Here is a 12,606-nt window from a genome sequence, read left to right on the forward strand (position 1 = left end):
CAATATTTGATTAAAATTTATAATCATGTATATTTCTAAGTTTTTTTCGGTAAAATTATGTCTTCTGTCATTTTATATGTTTTAACTGTGAAAACACACGTTCTACGTCGACACTTATCGGGCAGCTTATAATAGCAGGATCTTCTTTTAAATCTACGTCATTTCCATTTATTGAATCGTTGTATAGTTTTAAAATATTGTATCCGGGATTTTTTATCAAATACTGATTTGAATTTTTAGTAGTACTGTATGTGTGTATGTAATCGATAATCTATTGACTATCGTAGTAGTTATTATCTTAATTACATCGTATTATATCGAATATTATATATATATATATATAATTATATTATTAGATATAAAAGTCCAATACTTCATATCACAACATAATATAGCAAAAATAAAAATAATACAAAAAAATATTTGTACAAAAGTACATTTTTATAAAAAAAAAACCCAAAACGTGCAATTTTGTGCAACATAAATCTTTCTTTAAATTAATGTATATCTCTTGATTTGGATTTGTAGCTTATTTCTATAGAATTAAGAACACGCCATAAAAAGATGCAATTGCACGGGAATCCGGTCTTTAGTTATAACTATAACAGCACTACAGAAGTTAAGCATTAAAGTACTAATGTATAGCCATAAAAAATATAGGCTATATATTCTACGTACATATAGTTTATGAGAATTGAATACATTTCTTTTTAACTTATCGATGAACACTTGTTTATGTTCTTTTTACAACAACAACGTAACTATCCAATTATTTCGTCATCCAATAACGTTTATTAAAAACTTATTATGATCGAATTTTGTAATTTTTCAGAGATGGAGATCACGAAAGATTACAGAAATCCAAAGAAATATATCTGAATAATCTATCAAAACCGCGCGCCAAAACCGACAACATATCGCAAACAATCAACACTCTCATGGAACGCGAAAACGTGGAGTGTCAAACATCGAATGTCGCCACGCTCGCGGCCGGTACTCAGGTGCACGATTTCAACATAATAGACGCTTACGGCGGAACGGACGCAAAACAAGACGCGATCACGCCACCGGCCGCAGTTGTGGCAGTGTCGGGTGGCGCGGAAAATCCGCACGACGCACACGCGGACCGACTGCAGGAAACCGACCACGAGACGGAGGAGTCGCGTTCCGTGCAGAGAATGTTTTTGGAACGGATATTGGCCCAAAACTCGTTGGACGTTCAGCTATTCTGGTCGAACGATATGGAAAAGACGAGTCGCAGTGACGAATTGCCGGGGCTGCAGCAAACCAATTTCGAACTTACGTACTGTTTTACGCTGACGTTGCTCGGCGACGCGGACAAGGGCTTGGCCGTCCGGTACATGCAGTGGAACGAGACCGAGAAACAGTTGCTGGCCGTCGTCTACAGCAAGCTGATATACACCGATTACGCCAGTAGGCAACACGCGTCCGTGGCTGTGTGGAGTACGAAAAATCATCATACTCCGGAAAGGTGAAAGATATGTAACATATATAAGTGGTAATGTATTGTTTTGTTTTTTTTTTCTACACCGTTAAAACAATATTATCATACACCGAGCTCGATTTTAGAAAAAATAACGGTGAAAATGATGACTAACATTTTATTTTGACTTTTTCAAAATTATATTACTGCACTATACTCTATTGATAAATATATCTTCTTCATTTGACGAATTTACATGCCATTTCTATATATTTATATGCGTTTTATTTAAAAAAAAATATTTGAACGGGTAAAACATCTAAAAAATAAGTACCTAAACTTAAGAGTTAAATTTAGACCTTAACTCAGTTCTACTGTGCCCCTCTCGCGTCAAAAGGCGTGCACTCAATAGGAACTTTTTAATCGATTATTTTAGATTCTACCAATTCAACACATCGGCTATCACGTGCTTAAAGTTCTCCGCCGTAACACCGAATTATCTTGCTATTGGATTCGATTGTGGAAAAATATTGATAATCGATATCTCTAAAGAATCACTCCACATATTGTTTCAAACGTCCACGGAGCTATCGTTAGAAACCACCAGAATTTCAGAGCTATTCTGGACCACCAATATTGAAAACAAAAAGATACCATATGAAATCAAATCTGAATGTCTAGTTAGTATTATAAAATACAATGATAATTAGTTGTGCGTGCCTGCACAATAGTATTGTGCTTATTAATTCGACTTATATTTGATTTGTATAGATGGCGTGCAATAAGATTGGTTGTATTTCACGTTATTATTTTTTACACTGCAAGTTTGAGGAACAATTAATTATGAAACTATCTCATAGCGACCGTCCGGATAATAATTTAGACAAAAGCAAAACGTATACACCGGGTTTTTGCGTAACTAAATTCATCGAACTTAATCAAAACGCGGATTTGGTGGGCACTGCGGACGGTCTCGTCTACTCGTTTACATATGACGATTTGACGACTCATCCAAAAAAAATAGTTTCTCATTTTGGAATAATCAAATCCTTGGAAAAATCGCCGTTTTCCCAAGATGTATACTTAACAACTGGTTGTGACTGTAACATAAACATTTGGATTGGTGATTTTTTTCATGAACCAGTAATATCTTTAAGTACCGGGAAACAAATCGAAAAAGCTATTTGGAGCAAAACAAGTTCGACAACTATAGCATCTATAATCGGTAACGTACAATAACATTAGCCATATACATTGATAAGAGTTTAATTAATAATAAAATATATATATATAATATACTATATGCGTAAGCGAGGTGATAAATAAACAGGTATAAATACACATTTTATCAATAAATATTAACGTTTTTGGAAAATTTTTTTTTACATAGGTAATATAAGTAATTAAAAAGTAATTTTTATCATTAACATTTTTTTTATGTTTTTTTCTTTTTTTGAATGATAGCATGTATTTTTAGTTGCGTATTCGTAAGCGGATTATTTTTCTGTACATTAAAATAAATAACAATGAATTGGTTATATAAATATTAAAATATCTAAATCTCAGATTTAAATACATTAAAAATTTAAAAACCATCCAAATATGCATTGAGTATCGCATACCATAATATAAATAAAAATATACACTAAAAAGCTATAAGATAGTACTTATCAATTAAGTTGGATTATATCCAAACTAAAATTTTTACATAATAGTAAATCACAAATTTAAATTATTCTAAGTCGACATATCTTACATATTTTTATATTTCTGGAGTAACCCCTGGGTGTTGATTTTTCGTATTCTATAGGAATACGTATTGCTTTTAGTGTAATCGGTATTCGGTGTACACCAGCTTACTGTAGTCTGTAGACAACAGCTAGCAATTACTTTTCTTGGTATTGCAGTGCGTGCATTTGACGGCTATGCCCTTGTCTGCGTCATCACCAAGTAACGTCAGTGTAAAACAGTACTAAGAAATATTAGTTAACCTAATAAAAAAAAAAACACCTACCCAACTTAATAATAAGTAGTATAGCAAATATCTGAGGTGTCAGCGTAAAGATTCTTTTTCGCCTTTTTGATTCCTCTGCGGGGAGCCAATTTAACGCGGACTGCGATGACTTTGATTATCGTTGTCCACTATAATTGATGATGTGTGAGAAGCAAGGACACAGGTTAAGTTCTGTACACTAAATGCAAAATTAAACGTACAATATAATTCGTCAGATTTTATTAGACCAAAATACTAATTATACGCTCACTGGTTATATGATCGGTGGTTGTCGTTACGGATATGGTTATTCGTAGGATGACACCTAAGCTAGTCGAGGTCTTTGCCGCCGGTCCTACGTACACCTAGATACATTCGGATCGGTTACCCGTCCCATTTCTCACGTGAATGGGCATAAGGCGGAAGAGTTGAACGTGTCAGGCTGTTAGTGTTTGAAGTGGCTATAAATAGAAACTATTGAAGGCGGTAACGGTACCTACGCTGCAATTATTTTACTTTGTATTTGACCTCTATGCACCGCATCAAAATTTCGTTTTCTTAGAGTATAAAGTAAACTAGCTCTTAAATAACTATGTTTCAATCAGTGCCGCAACTATTAACTCTGAGGTCCGTGTGCATGTTACGGGTAAAGTAGACTTTCGGGCAATGTTTACATTACCCAGTAAAGCTTAGGCAATATAAACCAAAAGTTTTTATTTTATAATTATAAACATTTCTAATCTTATCAATCAGGTTAATTACTTTATTAGTTGAATATTAAAAATATAAAAAATTTATATTTTTATATTTAAAAAAATCACTCAAATAGTAAGTTAATAATTCAAGTTACAATGTCCAATTTACTACTATATATATATATAATTATTATATTATTAATTTGAAACTTTATACCAAAACCAATTTTAATAATGTTATCTAGATTAAGAGGACGCCATGCCCGCATGTGTTGACTCTGTCTTACTAACATAACAAATTCATACATTTACATTTACATTTACATTTAGATTCATTCATACGTCATAACGAATTTTCGTTCAGTAGAATACATTTTGTGACGTTAGCTTTAATATTAGAGTAAATTTACCTATTATCAAATTTAAAGGTAAAAATATCATCTAGACAATGATATATGCTTTTAATGATATTATTATTTTAAAGTCAGTTAAAGCTATGTAAAATATAACAACTTTAAAATGTTCATAACTCACTTTAAAATGATAATATCATTAAAAGCATATGTCATTGTCTAGATAATATTCTTACCTTTAAATTTTATAATAGGTCAATTTACTCTAATATTAAAGCTAGCGTCACAAAATGTATTCTACTGAACGAAAATTTGTTATGATGTACGTTAGACAGAGGCAACACATGCGGGTATGGCGTCCTCTTAAACACATGTATGATATTTTGTAGACTTCATTATATATTATAGTATTTATAATAAAATTAATAATTAAAGTATTAAACATAATAAAATAACTAATAATATAAAAAAAGCATTTCTATTATTTTTCATTTAGTTATTTTAGCAAAATATAATAATTCATTAAGGGGCTGTACACCAGCATTTGTTTTCTCTGTCTATCTCCCACATAATATAGGAACAAAAATAATCCATATTTCCACGATTACGACTCTCTGGTTCAGTTTAGGACAAAAACACCTATAATTTATTTTATAAAGAAGAGTATTTCCTGTGCATTAACCGGATATATTTGTATTATATTTACAATTTTGAATAATTTATTAATGGTTAAAAATAATCGAAATTATTTTAAATTAAAACATACTTATATTTATAAAAAATGTAAATATTAAAAATCTATTCGATCAATGCATAGGAAATACTCTTCTTTATAAAATATATACTAGGTGCTTTTGCCCTAAACTGAACCAGAGAGTCATAATCGTCGAATACGGAGTATATTTATTCCTATATTATGTAGGAGATAGACAGAGAAAACAAATGCTGGTGCATTAATCATAAGCAGTTTCTTAAAATATAAGTTCGTAGTTAAAAGTTAAAACATTATAAGTAAAGTAGTTATTACATTATATTAAATTAAAATTATTTCAAAAAGTTTTTTTTCTAGCTTTTACGTTGGCAAAGTCTATTATTATCAATATTGAGTTCGGCGGTTCGTTTATTTTCAATACCTATTCAAAAGTTCAAAACACTTATATTTTTCATTCAATCTTGACCAGAAGAATTTCGAAGATAATTTTTTATTAATTAAAACTTTGAAAAGCTGTATACTGCAGATGCGGCTATTATCGGTTAAATTAAAAAAATAAGACATGCTGATAATATATCTGTATAGCTTAAAAACAAATCCATTTCAATAATAAATACACATAGATCTTAATAATTTTTAGATTTTGAGATAAAATGTTTGTTTTAGACATACAATTCGCAAGCACGGCATTAAAATTGAAGTTATTTAAATAAAATATAAATATTTTCGCATTATATAACATATAGCTATTAGCTATATAGTATAGAAAACTTTTATATTTTATGCTCTAAACAGATAATATGTATAAACTTTTGAACGTTTTCTGGGGGGCTAGAGCCGCCCTTGGTCTGACAATTCGCCGCGCGAAATCGGAATTTATATCATTTTTATAAAATTGAATGAAATCATAAGCAGATTTAATTAGGGAAGACTGATCATAGTTCGAAATTGATTTCGGGCTTAAAAATGTGAAACGATCAGAAACACATTTCATTCCATTAAAGTATTAAACCATTCTTTGAGTTTAAATATTATACATTCCACAATTAGCTACTAGCTGGTAAAAATATTTTAATCCTAAAATGTCTTAAATATTAAATGACACACATTTTTATATAAAAATTATTTTTCTATTATAATTATAAAAAAAAAAGGCTTTTGCTTTAAAATCCCAACCCTACTGTATACTGATAATAAACAGCCAAAAACTATTGAAAGTCTTGATTGGTTTTCGAACAAGGTTAATAAGATATAATAATATTATGTCCACTAATGATTCAATGATATTTATCTGACTGTTTCTTATATTTAAATAAATTTTTAATTAAATAGTATTATGTAACTACAAAAGAACCAAAGCAAATTTAAATTTATACCTAACAAATATTATGTTATTGTTCAGAATACAAGGAGAGTGGAACAGGACTGCCTTAATTTATTAACTTCTTTCTTAGTAGTTAATTTAAATTCGGTCTGGTTCCTCCCTAGTCACTAGACACTAAGTACATTAATAAAGCATAATACCTATAAGCTTTTAGTCGTTACCATATAATATTTGCAGAATGAAAATTGAGCAATATGTTGGGTTTTACAGATAATTGTATACACATTTGGGACTTAAGTGTGACAAAATATGATCCAATAATTGTACAAACAATGCCAAATCCAAATCAAAAGTATACCGGCATAGAATTCTCACCAGACGGTAACCATTTGTGCGTGTCCGATATAAGCGGAAAGGTCATGGTGTACGTTTTATCAAACATTTTACCGCCCGATGAGTATGAACAAGAATATAATTTAATGTATGTCATCGCAAAAATCATATACGGTCAAAAGGATTTGTCCGACGTGCTTATTAAAGAAAGGAAGGGGTTCGCTCAAGCATTTAATAAAGTGGATTTCGAGAAATATGGACGTAAATTTTCCTGAAAATATTCCCAAGCTTTATCATATTAATGCTGTATTGTTTAATAATATCCATACTACATATTGTATAAATCGAAATTTGATTTATTTTCTTGTCTTAATATAAAACAAAAATTATAATATTTTGTTGTATTTAAAAACATGATAAATATAAAAATTTTAGAAAATCGTAGTAAATAACTATTATCATCACTGACAACTATCAACATGAAAAAAAAAATATATTAAATGATTCGAAAATAGTTAATAATTTTTAAGTAAAAAAATGCAATTATTAATTATGATTAGTAGTTTCAATATTAAAATCTAAACTCTCGTTGTAGCCATTAACATCAAATGACAACATTCCCTGTAAAACGTGTATAAAACTCATGAGCAAGATTGTGAATTTAATGCACTTAAAAACTATTTTATTTATATTTATTGTATAATAAACTTGCAACACTAACCATTTAACCAACCAAAAATGATTAGAAGTTAAAATTGACAACTTAAAAAGAAAAAGTTGATGTATACTATTAAAAAAAAAAAAGATTAAAAACAAAAGATCCACAGTAGAAAACATCATAGTAGCGTAGCTTAATCAGCTTAAATAGCTTACACTACAAATTTCAAATACGTAAAATAATATATTTCAAATATTTTCTAATATATTAGGAACATGAATTAAATTATTAACGTCGAGGTGGTCCACCACGTCCACGACTTCCACCTCCGCGAGGTCCTCCACGACTTCCTCGTCCTCTTGGACCTCCACGTCCACGACTTCTCCCAGGTCCTAAAACAACAAGACAATAAATAATCATTCATATATTTGTAATATAGTTAAATGGCTATTAGAATCATTTTAATAATAAAAAAAAATGTATGTTACAAACCTCCATGAATTCCTCGCCCACTACGATTTACCCTTGATTTCGGTACATCATCAACTAGTAGTGTTTCTAGGGTTAGTGAATCAGGTAAAATGAAGTACCGTATATTGTTGCCACGAATACTAAGTGTTTCATAAAGCACTGGCTGATTATTTTTCATAGTCATTTTCACTGTTTTCAAATGAGTGTTCATAGCTACATCAACTCCTAAAATATTAAATATTTAAATAGTTTCTGGAATATACTAAAATACTAATTAATAGGTACAAGAAAATATTTAGATAATATAATAGTTATAACTAACTTTGTTTTATACTAATTATATTAAGTGTAAAAATATAAAAATAAAATAGATTAATATAAATGTAGTTTGTTTTGAATATTTCGTAGAAAATGCTTTATGATTCAAACAACCATAAGGTCTTTATAAATTCTACATCATAGAAAATAAAAACATATACATTTTATAAATTATGTTAAAATAACTCTTTTCCATTTGGATGGATACCAGTAAAACATAATATAAATGACATTGTTTTTTAGGCTTAATAATGCTAGTAGGAACTTTTGACTGATAAAAATAATTTTATACGGTAATTTTGCCAATTCAACGAATAAATTTTAACATCAATAAATTTATAATCGAAGTTTTACTTTCCGGCTGTTAAACTCAGCTTGATTGTTTTGTTTTCTTTTTATTATTAAAATAAAATATTAATAATATATATTATATTATATTATTATTCATTGTTGTATTAATTATTACTATTTATTATTTAACTATGATATTGTATCAAAATTGACCTAAATGCATTTCCTTAGAATGACCTTATTTACTGGTTAAAATGTATTAATATATTATACTCATAAATTGTCACTCATGTATATTAATATATTGATACTTCAATTCAGTTTATCAGAAAATCGATGCTCAATAAACTATGTATTTTTAGTTGCCTCTGGTGATTTATCTTTTGATATAGGTATAAATGCATATAAGTTAAATTTTTTCTAACTATAGCAATTAAATATAGCAAATATAAACTATAATTTCATTGCATTTTTATAAATTTATTGTTTACCTGTAATGGTTCCGTGAACACTGGTGCCATTTTTCAGTTCTAATGTCACTGTTTCATGACTTAATTTCATCAAAAACCTGTTAATATGGATGAAATAATTAGATAAAAGATAAATATTTGTTTATGAATATTTTATGTTTATGAATCAATGATAAATCTTGTATATACAATATACATAGTATCCTATAATGCATTTTCAGAAATATTCAATATATATATTTAATTTATAATAATCTACTAAATAAGTTGAATAACTAATTTAGATAAGTAATTTTTATAAACTTTTATCTCCAATCATAACTGTTATTTAATCTATAAATTTAACTATTTTATATTTATATTTTTATATCAACATAAGTTTGGATTTACACATAAAAAAAAACTATTCAGACTTCATTCATAGTTATTTGTGATATAGATGACAATATTTTTTGTGTCATAGCCATTATGTGCTAATTTATAGCTACATTATTTTTTTCAATATCGTTAACAAAAAAAATTAAAGATTTTAAATTAAATCATTAGAAATAATATCTACTTGGTGACTAAACTAAGATAATAATAATACTCTTTGACTACCGTATGACTTGTAAACTTGAATCACCACAAAATCAAAAATCTTTTGATTGTCATTTTTTTTGTTGACTAAATTTAAAAATAATGGATAAATTATGATGTGTTTATATATATAAAACTTATTTTAAAATATAGGTTTTTAATATTCAAAACATTTAACTCTTTAAATGGTTTTTTGGTTAAATATTTATTGGTATTTTTTAATTGAGACCCAAATAAGAGTGTTTTGAAAGGTTTGATATTGAGTAAAAGTATTATAGGCTTCGTCCTGACCCAATAATAATTTGGAAATAGCTTTTAATATTTTATATGATATTATTGATTCAAATTTCCTTAAGAGGACACCATACCCGCATGTGTTGTCTCTTTCTTACTAACGTACATCATAACAAATTTGCGTTCAGCAGAACATATTTTGTGATGTTAGCTTTAATATTAGAGTAAATTTACCTATTATAAAATTTAAAGGTAAGAACATTTTCTAGAAAATAAGAAAATGACATATGCTTTTATTAATATTATCATTTTAAAGTGAGTTATTAACATGATAGTTGGTAATATTTTACATAGCTTTAACTCACTTTAAAATAATATCAATAAAAACATATGTAATATTCTAGATAATATTCTTACCTTTAAATTTACTCTAATATTAAAGCTAACATCACAAAATGTGTTCTGCTGAACGCAAATTTGTTATGATGTACACGTTAGTTAGTAAGACTTGTTAAATAAATATATATATATACATATAAGAATGTTTATACTTTTGTGTTTTATTTTAAAACAATAATTACTTTAATTGTATTAATGACAAAAAAATAAAATACTATGAAATGGCAAGCATTCTTATCTATATCGTGATTTTTTTTAAAGCTATATGTATATTCAGTTTTTCTTTTTTAAATAGTTTTTATAAACAATTTATGGGTATGTAACATAGGTATGACAAAATAAGCTCTTTAAAAATAATAATAGTTTTTTCAACATACAAGACCATAATTTTATAAACATTTGTTTATTGAAATAGATAACATTTCATAACCTATTACATAATGAATTCATGAACACAAATTGTACCCTCAAACTTTTTCTTTCTAAAAAGTGTTTTTTTGGGACTTTGTTTATACTATATTTTTTAAAAGAAGTGTCTGTCTTCAGACCATCAAGTTGCGTATTCCGCATACTTCATGTGCATTGTGCTTGTCTGCCTATGGTGTGGTGTTATCTTAATAATAAAGTGGAAGATAGTATAATCTCAAATAATTTGTTCTACTATGTGTAGAAATAGCAAGTCATTGTTAAAATTCTAAGCAATTACTAATATTATTGAATACCTATGGGTTATCAAACACCTCAATAGTTAAATAACACTACATACTATCTAGTACCTTAACATTAATAAGTAAAGTATCACAAAAAATATTTTTAATGATTGACTTCTACTCTACAGTTGAGATAAATTACTTTTAAAAAGTAAAAAAATTATGTTACTCCTTACATTAAATATTTTTGATTAAATTACATTCGCGTTACCTAACATTATTTTTATCACGTTACATTACTTTTTTTTATTTATTGATAAAAAGTATCAATTTTTTTACCATAAAAAATGTTATACATATTATAGGTATAACATTGATGTTGTACATTGTTAATTTTATAAATAAACAAGATGTATAAAATATATTATATGCCAAATGCCTATATATAGATAGAAATGTCAAATAATATTATTTTGGAATCAAAAATAAATTACCTAATTGATTTGTAATTTTTCTCAAATATTATAACCCTTTACGTTTGTTATAAATTATTCTATTACATTTTAATAATGTAAAAAAAATGCATTACTCTGCATAGAAATTACTACCACGTTACTGAAAAAGTAATTTTATTACAGTAATTTGTAATTTGTGTTACGTTACTATCCAACACTGAGAGCGAAGAACATCTTGAAAAAGTATCTTTAATAGTAAAATTAATGGAAAAGTATGTTTATTTTTACTAAGAAGAAAGAATATTTTTTCTAATTTTAATAATGCATACTCTGTCCATCGAGAGAACGTGCCACAAACCAACCAAAATCCGTTTTTTTTGCGCATTCCCCAATGATACCTAGCCATAAGCGAACCAGTTTTGATAGCATGGTGACACAGGGGGTTGTGCAGAATCGGTGCGTTCTCTCGCTGGACAGACCATAGGTACATATCAAAGAAATAGTGAAAATAATATCCAGTCTCATATTTTGAGATTTGTATTTAATTAAAATTTTAAATGTCTTAGTATTTACGCTTTAACAAATTTATGAAGGCAACCAAGATTTTTATTCAAATAATACAGTTTTGTGCTTTAGCTCAGCTAACCAGTTTGTTTATTCACTTATCACTATGAACTTGGCATATTTAATAATGCAAAATGTAAAAATTGTAAACATACAATTTAACGATTTGAGCAAATTAACAATAAACAAACTGACTAGGTACACAATAGAGAAAAATGTATCGACTACCTATTCAATACTATTTTACTTACTTGACCAATTTCATGATGGTTTTTCTCAAGACTATCGTAGACTAAAATTAATATTAATTAGGAACGAAACTGATATATTATATCAAGCCAAACTTAAATTAACAACGAGTCACAAAACCAGTGAATTGTAAACGTATGTCGTCGAGAGACGGGAGTACGCTTTTTGTAGTCTACAATGTTAGTGTTGTCTGTTGGGTTTATATTTGTTTCAGAAACATTACGAAAGTGAGAACCCAAAAGTTGATACACGGACACGGACGTACATGACGTTATCAACGAAACCGCCGGCCGCCGAAGAAACGCTATCAAGATTTCAAAGAATAAATTTGAGTGTAACGATGCGTATCGGTTTAAAATCAGCGAAACGTTTCGACTCGTTTTAAGACTCGGACATGATTACTACGTTTTGAAT

The 12,606-nt window shown here is 28.2% G+C and overlaps 2 protein-coding genes across 2 annotated transcripts; one reads left to right on the plus strand and one right to left on the minus strand.

Annotated features, from left to right (window-relative positions):
- The first annotated feature begins 765 nt into the window (after positions 1–765).
- LOC132923837 (dynein axonemal intermediate chain 4-like) lies at positions 766–7,150 on the plus strand. Its single transcript, XM_060987813.1, has 4 exons — positions 766–1,492; positions 1,881–2,124; positions 2,216–2,669; positions 6,792–7,150. The coding sequence occupies exons 1-4, from the start codon at positions 939–941 to the stop codon at positions 7,127–7,129; spliced, it is 1,590 nt and encodes a 529-aa protein (XP_060843796.1). The 5' UTR covers positions 766–938; the 3' UTR covers positions 7,130–7,150.
- A 585-nt stretch (positions 7,151–7,735) lies between these two features.
- On the minus strand, positions 7,736–12,461 carry LOC132923839 (small nuclear ribonucleoprotein Sm D1-like). The gene is made up of 4 exons (XM_060987816.1): positions 12,195–12,461; positions 9,084–9,160; positions 8,005–8,208; positions 7,736–7,904 (listed from the first exon to the last, which is right to left on the minus strand). Exons 1-4 carry the CDS (start codon positions 12,206–12,208, stop codon positions 7,801–7,803), a joined length of 399 nt encoding a protein of 132 aa, XP_060843799.1. The 5' UTR covers positions 12,209–12,461; the 3' UTR covers positions 7,736–7,800.
- Between the last annotated feature and the right edge of the window lie 145 nt (positions 12,462–12,606).

Source organism: Rhopalosiphum padi, chromosome 3 (genome assembly GCF_020882245.1).
Source record: "Rhopalosiphum padi isolate XX-2018 chromosome 3, ASM2088224v1, whole genome shotgun sequence".
Classification (NCBI taxonomy): domain Eukaryota; kingdom Metazoa; phylum Arthropoda; class Insecta; order Hemiptera; family Aphididae; genus Rhopalosiphum; species Rhopalosiphum padi.